The sequence below is a fragment of the Bolinopsis microptera genome, chromosome 1 (assembly GCF_026151205.1).
Source record: "Bolinopsis microptera isolate Bmic1 chromosome 1, MBARI_Bmic_1.0, whole genome shotgun sequence".
Taxonomy (NCBI): domain Eukaryota; kingdom Metazoa; phylum Ctenophora; class Tentaculata; order Lobata; family Bolinopsidae; genus Bolinopsis; species Bolinopsis microptera.
The window spans coordinates 5,822,276-5,831,531 of NC_087072.1; the positions used below are offsets into that span (position 1 = coordinate 5,822,276).

General features: G+C 39.0%; 1 protein-coding gene and 1 long non-coding RNA gene across 2 annotated transcripts; both read right to left on the reverse strand.

Annotated features, from left to right (window-relative positions):
• Positions 1 to 340: 340 nt before the first annotated feature.
• LOC134814577 (uncharacterized) lies at positions 341 to 3,036 on the reverse strand. The gene is made up of 4 exons (XR_010160181.1): positions 2,750 to 3,036; positions 2,433 to 2,558; positions 1,953 to 2,276; positions 341 to 1,871 (listed from the first exon to the last, which is right to left on the reverse strand). It is a non-coding gene; the product is annotated as an uncharacterized LOC134814577 (long non-coding RNA).
• A 2,385-nt stretch (positions 3,037 to 5,421) lies between these two features.
• On the reverse strand, positions 5,422 to 8,955 carry LOC134823359 (uncharacterized). The gene has a single exon (XM_063835167.1). The coding sequence runs from the start codon at positions 8,953 to 8,955 to the stop codon at positions 5,422 to 5,424; it is 3,534 nt and encodes a 1,177-aa protein (XP_063691237.1).
• Positions 8,956 to 9,256: the final 301 nt, after the last annotated feature.

Sequence of the window (9,256 nt, forward strand, 5' to 3'; positions counted from 1 at the left end):
CGCTACTTATACTGGCACATTAAATACGGCTATTGAACGGCTAACATACGACAAATTTACGGTCATATCATTTAAAACACTACTCCTGGTACTCCACTAGCAATATAAATAGGTGGCCAATATACATTATACGCCAACAAATGGGCATGTTCCATGTGATACACACTTCGCTCATACAAACGTAATACATAATGATACCTTAATCAGTTGATAGTCTTAGTGATGGGGAGCATGTATCCAGAATATAGTTCAGTTATAAGCTCAATCCCTGTAGAGTTTCTCAAATACTGCAAAAAATTAATGGCTATAATTACTCTTGCTAGTAAAACTCAATAAATTTAGATCAAAGTAATAAAATCAATGAGTACAAATCTGATAGTTCCCGATGCTGATAACTAAAAACATGCTATCGTAGATTAGAAAGCTACACTACAGCTTCAATTTCCTGACCTCGCATTTGGTCCCATATTGCACAAAATCTCAAAAAATGTAACTAGATGGACGTTTCAGTATTTTTTAAAAGTATAAGTTTCACAATTTTATAGGATTATAAAACTGATTCTTTTATACCATAGTTGTCAACACTATGACCAGTTCACCTGTTAATCAACTTTAGGGATCTTGGGTTGAAAATATCGAATTTTTCAACACAAAATCATCACATGTCAAACATTGAAGTCTCTTACAAGTCTCTTACAATGTTCGACAAAGTCATAACAAAGCACACTTAGTTCGATACCAAAACTATACAGTAATATTGCTAATATTTTATTGCCTAAAATTCAAGATTACTGACAAAGTAACGCTAGTCCGCAAGTCGTTATTTGTTATATAATACAACAAAATTGTATCCTAGAATGTTAATATAAATTGTGCAATGTGCTCTTTTGGTTATCATAATCATCGTAACGTCTCTTCCTGGGGGCCCTTTTTAATTGCATAATGTACAATGTATAATATACAATGTATAATATACAATGTACTCTCACTGAATTTGAAAACCTCATGCTCTGCAGTAGAATTGCTAAATCATAAAAAAGTTTAATAAAGTTTTAATTTCTTAGCCATGTTATTTGCTGTTCTGACCAGCGGATTCATAATAAATGAACATATAAAAACCCTAGGTATCTCAGTTGTCGAATGGGAACTTATTCAAACTGTACTCCTGTCTGTCCTTAAGATTTTCAGAAGATGTGGTGTTACACTATGAACCTTTTTATAGTTAGCGGTTAATTTAAGCTAAGGATTCAGGAGTACAGTTTACAAGAAATCTATTAAGTTGGTTCACCTTTCCATTCACAACTGTATAATATAAGTGCAAGTAATATAAAAGTTACATATCCACATGCAGCATCTTTACCTTAAAAATGGAGAATTTAACAATGTAACAAAAGTATAAAAGGATGTTTTACAAAACATTTTTATAACGTATAAACTTTCTGAGATTTAGTAAAAATCTTAAACATACATATCAAGAAATATACCCCAATATAAAAATATCAAAAGTTGGCTTAAGCATCCTGCGCAATACAATGATCAAAAAATCACGTTAACATGATAATATATTCATTTAGTATAAGCAACAATACACTAAACTAAAATATGAAGCCTGTAATCAACAGTATTGACAAAAACCTATCCCTCACATATAAGTTATCATAAAAAGATTTTTAGAATTTAAGTAAACTTTAATAAAGAAGGATTTAGTGTCTTTTAAATCGGTATTAATTTGAGCTACAATAATAAGTATCTAAACTAAATTATCAGCAAAATATAGGCTAGTTTACTCTCAATATTTAGTATTCTGTTCATTTCTATTAAACCTTCTAGAATCTTGATAAAACATCTATTTCATAAAATATCAATCTGAACTTAATGTTATAATAATAATAATAATAGGATTATGGCCACATGGCCATCTCGACAAAACTTGAAACCCAACTGCACTCTACGCTATTGCAGTTATGATAACGATGATAGATCCAAGTCGACAAAGATACGTTTTTATGTTATAATTTCAAATTCAAAGGAAAATATTTGCTTAGATGGTAAATCTGGAACCTGGGTATGTCAAAATTGAATGCTAAATATTCTAACCTAATTTGAAAATATGGGCAACGCATGTGTCACCAATTTGAACATAAGAAGCACTACAATAAGAGTGGTAGCCACATTGAGTAACTGATTTGGGGAATTACTGTAACCTAAAATAGTTAGGATTGTTGGGAGACTGTCTGGCAGGGCACATGGTTGAACAGTTCATGATGACGAAGCACCTGAAAAGGATATTGACTGTGATGTAAGTAATCAGAGATTTAGATCACGAATCACAACAGACAATTTGATAAAGGTCATAAGGTCAGAATCCTTGCCTTTCTATACAATAAATAAATGTTAACGTAAGGTCTAAGAATAAAAATCAAAAAGGTAACCTGAGGGGAATGACAAGAATAACCACATATGTTACAAACATAAGGTCTACGTCCGGTATGAATGTTCATGTGTATTTTCAGGGAGTAAAGCTGTCTAAACGTCTTCTTGCAAATCCGACATTCTGGCTGGGGAATTAGATGATCATATTTTCAGCAGATGAAAGTACAAATTGTTTTCTTACTGAATGATTTGAAATTAAAATGAAATTTAATTTAAACCAACAGTAACTGGTTGTTCAGTTGTTATCTTATTTCATCTTCAATTTACATCATTATAATATTTTGAACAAAATTTATCTTCAATAAGGAGTACATACCTTTGCTTTGTGCTGAGCCTGGCATTTTTTGAAATCTGCATGCTCAAGAAATGTTGTGTCACAATAGACACAATTGTACTTGACGTGGGGGCATTTTGCAGGCATAGAATCAAGCTTTTTACAGTCCTGGCATTCCTTGTGTTTGCTTTCGTGTGTTTTAAAATTCATTGCATACAGGAAGTACTTTCCACAGATTCCACATTTGTATGGCTTCCATGAATCATCAGCATCATCCCTTGTCTTCCCCATCTTAGACTAAGGTCAGCTGTAACATGTGTTTCTGAAATGGTTGTCAAAAGTGTAAGAATTCTTTCAAAACATCTTAACTAGAAAGAAAAAATGTTTATTTTCATCAAAATACCATAATCAAGTTTTCTTCAAAAAAGGTCTTGAGAAGTTGAAGTTATATCAAGTGCTACATGCTGTCAACACTGTTCAACATTAAATTTACGAGAATGTGTCGAACTGATAACTTCCCCACTTTTGAAAGAAAAACGGATGTGATCAAATAGGCCTTCGCATCTGAGAGGTTTGGATGTATGGTTTTTACAATATTGTAACAAAAAACCTTATCAACTTCAAAGTAACCCTGATATCCAAGGCATTTCTTCACTATAACTGGACAATGTAGTAATAAGGCCCAGAAAACCAAGTTGGGAATCATATTGGACAAATATAAAGAGCAAGGATGTGGATTATATTACGGTAAGAGTCAGCTTCTTATATCAGTGTCGTAGCAGTAATTATAGTGGATAATAAGAATTCAGCCGTGACAGTTAAACCCTTAAAAGTGATATCAACGTTCATTTCTGAACTGGAGTATACTAAAATACTCTTTATGTCAGTGCACCTAGGTCCTAGATGCGTTGTAGGTTTATAACCTACCAAGGAGCGCGAAGAGTTGGACTCGCCAACGGTCTTTTGGAACAAATATTTTAGGAGTATCACCCGTTAATAAATTTAAAAATATATATACATTATATAATATAAATTATTCAAACAATATACACATAATTGTCACAATGACCCTATATAAAAACAACCCTTCAAAAAAGCAATACATTCCCTATCTCAAATATTGGGAGAAACATTTGAAAATCAACCTTGGCCTTGTGGCTCCAAATTCAAATCTATAAACTATTCATATTAACAAAGTTCTTTCTCGCACCTCTGTCTCCCTGTAGAGAAATCACTGTTGTTCTTAGGATTTTAAAACGAAGGCGCTTCCTCATGTATCCCACGGCATCTGAATACCTTTGCCCTGTGTGGTATTCCATTTTACTAGCCAGCCTCTCTACTAGTCTTTCAGCTTCACCACCCATTCCACCAGACGTTGAGAAAACTAACAGCTTCCTTTCTCTACTTCAAGAACCCATGCATTGTAACACCGTCTTTTCTCATTTTCATGGGACTGGTACATTGCTGGGATCGATTTGCTTGCATTGGAGGGGGCTGGGGCATGGAATACCTTTACATCAAAATATGCCCTCTCTGAAGCATTCCAAATCGATCTTGCAGAAATGTCCAGCCTTACTTGGTCTCCTAGGACAGTAGGACTGTTCCCTTTGGTAACTCTAGTTAATAGATGCGTTGTGGAAAAACAGCTTGTGGAAATCATCTTCGAGGACTTGTCTCCGAACTATACTAGACACATGATACAAGCCTAAACAGATAATTTATATAGACTATAATATCACACCCCGATATTGGCTCTCAGAAACTGGGCAGAGGTAAGCTGATTACTAGACTGAATTAAAGCGAGCACTTCCATGCAACAAAATTGGGAACTTTCAAAATGAAAGTCTTCAAATTAATCAATTCTCCGCAGACATCTAACATGTTATAAGCTACTTCAGTTTTAAAATGACAGCAAGACACATGGGAGGAGCAAAGTGCAAAGAAACTGCCACAAACTGCTACAAACTGCTACTAACTGCTACAAACTGGCACTAACTGGCACAAACTGCTACTAACTGCTGCTGCAAACGGCGCGCGAACGCGTGGGCGCGATTGCAGCAGTTAGTAGCAGTTTGTGGCAGTTAGTGCCAGTTTGTAGTAGTTTGTAGCAGTTTGTGGCAGTTTCTTTGCACTTTGCTCCTCCTGAGAAGAACGTCTGGCAACTGGTTATCATTGAAAAAACCCGTAAATTTAACATAAAGGTAACGCTCGATGTTTGAAACAAGTGAATTAGCGGAATTGGAAGAACAAATTTGATAGCCATATGTCTATGGAATTAAACTGGAATTAAACTGGAATTAAACTTAAATAGTCAAAGGGAACACTAACGGACCCGTCGTGACAATACATCAATGAAATAAATAAGATAATTATAAGAAAATCATAAATAAGACCCAAAACACGTAAAAAAAATTAACTTCACTACAATCTGTACGAAAAAGAAACAAGATCAAATATAATAATTTAACCGGATAAAAGTGAATAATGCACCGATAAGGTGATAAATTATGCAGGAGAGGTTCATAAAATTCACAAAGTTACTCCAAAAGTCAAAAATACACTATCAAGAAAGATTACACACAAACTCAAAGACGGGCGTAAATTATGCAACTGTAACTCCGAATGAAAACTGTTCGAACACTCATTTAAGGGACACTGGGGTAGTTAGAATGTCCTTAAGACAGTGACTTGGAATCATTACCGGATGTGTTAGATCAAGAGGAAGACGATGTTGGTGTCTTTTTCGGATTTCTGATGCGATGACAGCTGCTGAGAAACTTGCCCAGTTCTTCTATGTGGGCTGAATCCATCATGTCTTTGTAGTTCCTTAGAAGTAAAAGCCCTTTGAGGTCATCTGAGAGAGAAGATCGTACTGAGTGGTACATGGGGCACTCAGTAAGGCAGTGTTCCTCGTCTTCAATAATCGTGCCTTCAAAGAAGGGAAGGTATTCGAAGCCGAGAACGTGATCCCTATCGCAGCAGAATCTGCATGCTCTTGGCCATACTCCGGCCTCCTTCGTGTAACGCCCTCGTTCTATCATCAGGTCGTGGCTGCTGGAGCGGATTTTAGCTGTATTCGTTCGGAATTGCCTGCTCTTCAGATTGAGGTACTGCTCTTCTCCAAATTCCTCCTTGATTTGGTTGTAGAACTGCATCTTGGTTTGCGATCCCAGGTCCACCCTCCAGTCACTGATAAAGACATCCCTCATGGTGCCATGAGCTGCTTCTGTTTCATAATGAGCCACAGAGCTAACTTTCTCGTACCAGGAGAGGTTAAGATTTTTCTGTTCCTGAAACGCTTGAGATACTAAAAAATTGACACTGTTCATCTCAGAAGAAGCTCTGGAAAGTCTTCCAAAGTATCTGAGGCATTGTGGCAGAACTGAGAGGGCCCAGGGCGTCCTTCCGGTATCCCCGTAACAGAAGTTGTTGTTAGTTTTCTTGTGCACACCCAGTACCCATTTCAGCATTTTGAGGTGTGTTGTCTCAAGACTGTCTTTTGCTGCAACTTTTGATAGGTTGTGTCTTTGGCTGGGTTCACGCGCCATTTCTTTCATGAGGTGAGTCGAGGGTAGCCATATCTGACAGGCGTAAGTTGCTACCGGTTTCACCAGACAGTCAATTAGCTTTAGCATGGTTTTGGTGGTCAGAGCTCTGGTGTCTACCATGCGTTTTATCGAAAAGAATGCTCGAAGCGCCTTCTTCCTCAGTTCGTTCATGGCGCATTTAAAAGATCCATTGAGACTGAGCTGGATACCTAGATAGCAGTAGGACCTTGTTGGAGAGATGTCGAGCTGTCCAAGCTTGAACCCGTACGAGCAGTTTAGCACCCGCGAGCTTGAGTTGAAGACCATTATTTTAGTCTTATCAATGTTGATAGATAGCTCCCATTTGCTTGCAAATTCATTTAGGCAGTCAAGCTCTTTCTGAAGGCTTTGGTGGTCGAGAGCTAAAAGGATGAGATCGTCGGCCCAGAGCAGGTGGTTGACCGGGAAGCCATTAAGTTCAGGGACAGAGAGATCTTCTAGGGCTGCTAGATAGATGGAGAGGTCGTAGATGTATATTTTAAACAATTCAGGAGACATTGGATGCCCTTGCTCTGTTCCAATGGTGACATCAATGGTCTCCGATAGTTTTTGGATCAGTTTGATGCGGGTCACCGAGTTGCTGTACATGTTCTTAAGGCAAGCGAAGAAGTTCCCTCCGATACCAAGGTGATTGAGTTTATACATGAGTGCTTCTCTGCACACCGTATCGAACGCTTTCCGGTAGTCAACAAAACAAGCAAACACTCTTTTTTTGAGCTTTTTCGTGTATTTCTCAATGATTGTGGTAATTGTAAGGATGTGATCCGAGCACTGTGCACCAGCTCTGAAGCCAAGTTGGTGGGGGAAATCGGGGCAGATAACTTTGCGGAAGTCGATAAGTCTTTCAAGGAGAAGAGAAGCAAATAGCTTCCCTAGACAGCTTCCAACAGTTATTGCCCTATAGTTGTCAGGGTTCTGTTTGTCGCCCTTCTTGTGGAGAGGGGTGGTTATCGAACAATTCCATGGGTAAGTCCCCTGTTCCAGGCAGCCGTTGAACAACTTGAGAAGAACTTTCCTTAGGCAAAGTTTGGAGTTCTTGAGCATCTCGTTCGATATTAGGTCCAGTGATACGCTCTTGTTGTTTTTGAGTTTGTTGATCACCTTTTCAAGCTCTTGTAGAGTGAACTCCATGTTAAGATTTTCCACTTCAGTTGGTAGGTCAGTGTGGCTGCTCCCATCATTGCTTGCGTTGTGGGCTTGAAGTTCACGGTGGGATGGATCCTTGCACTTTTGGTTGTAGAGGTCGTTGAAGAATTTGTGAAAAGCAAATAGGTCGTACAGATCGAACGTCTCAGGATCTCTACAGGAGGACGAGAGATCTTTCAAAGCAGACCAGTTGATGTCATTGCCATTGTTTATTTTCTCGTTCAGTTGAAAGAGATATGCGCCTTTTTTAGATCGAACTTGAACCCTGTATTCCTTTTTTCGGAGGTAAAACTTAGCCCGAGTAGGTTCCACTAGCATGGGATCAATGTAGGGGTTGTTCTTTACTCTTTCGATCTTGCAAACTTGACGTTTTGCCTTTCTGCAGTCCCAATCGAACCATTTGTTTTTGTTAGTGTGAAGACGGCCACTTTTTTGGGTAGTGACCTGGCTGGCTAGGTTAATGTAGGTTGTAATCACAGAGTCATTGTATTTTCGAATGTCTTCGGGGCAGGTGATGTCATTTGCTAGGAGCGATTCGACCTTCTGCATGAATTGGGCATCATTCTGGGCCGACTTGAACTTTTCTGATGTACCAAACCCAGTGCTAGTGTCTTTGGTCCACTTGAAGGGCTTCGGCACTGGTGCTAGTTTCCGTTCACGTTCTTTATAGAGGTTGTCATCAAGAAGATTCACCCCATGGTTTGTGGTGAGGGCGGTTGATATCGGTCTGTGGTCTGAGTAAGGTGTGATATCGCCCACATGGAAGAACCTAACCCGATGGTGGATATCTCGTGAGACACAGATGTAATCAACAGTGCTGGCTCCGTGACGTTGAATGCATGTATGGCTACCGAAAATGTCTCCAATAGTCCTTCCATTAAGAATTATCATCCCTGCTGTTTGGAGAAGCTCAATGAACGGTTTGCCATTCGAGTTCAAAGTTCGGTCCTGATTGTTTCTTGGTGTCAAGGCTGTTATGAATTGAGGAGGGTCGAGATCGACATGTATATTCCTAGATTCGCAGGGAATAAGAAAATCTTTCAGAGTACCGGTCCGTGCGTTCATATCTCCAAGTATGGCGGCATCTTCTGTGTCGGGAATCCTGGATAGGCACTCCTCAAGTTGTTCGCAGGTAGTGATGTATTCCTCGGTATTCGAACGTATACGTTTTTTATACGAACCGTGTGCTGGCGAGTCGTATACATTGATAAGGTTTAGGTCCTTGTCAAGATTAAAGTATTTGGCTCTTAGCTTGACGATGAGTATGTCGTCACAATCTGGAACGTGGACTCTAACAGCTCCAGCTGCTAGGTGTTTATGAATCGCCGTACATACACCGCCTGAGTTTGTTCCTGTCCTGTTAGCATTGAAGCATTTGAAGTCACGTAAAGAAACTTGCCCTTTAGTTTCTTGCAAGCAGATAACGTCGTGACTGTTAAGGAGCTTCTGAACTTCATCGATTTCAAATTTGATACCTTCAAACTTGTCACGCTGATGGTTGATGTTCCAGCTCATCAGCCTAAGGCAATTGCGTGTGTCCCGGTTTTTACTCATCTTTGAAACGGTTCGAGCTGCGTTTTTGACGAGGATTTCCATCGTGGCTCTGGTGAGGAATGCGCATCGTCTTCTTAAGTCCTTCACGAAGGCTGACGTAGAGCATTTTTTCGCCTCTGTCATTTAGGGTGAATCCAGTGTTGATTGAATAAATGTTCTGGTTGCCGACCAGGTCGTTAGCAAACGTGAATATGCGTGAACGAGCGGTTTCGCTTTGTCTGTGGAACCAGCTAACATTGCTTTTAATTTCGTTGTTAACAGC

Coding starts and splice junctions, on each gene's coding strand:
- LOC134823359 (XM_063835167.1), bottom strand. CDS start 8,955: ATGAGCTGGAACATCAACCATCAGCGTGACAAGTTTGAAGGTATCAAA.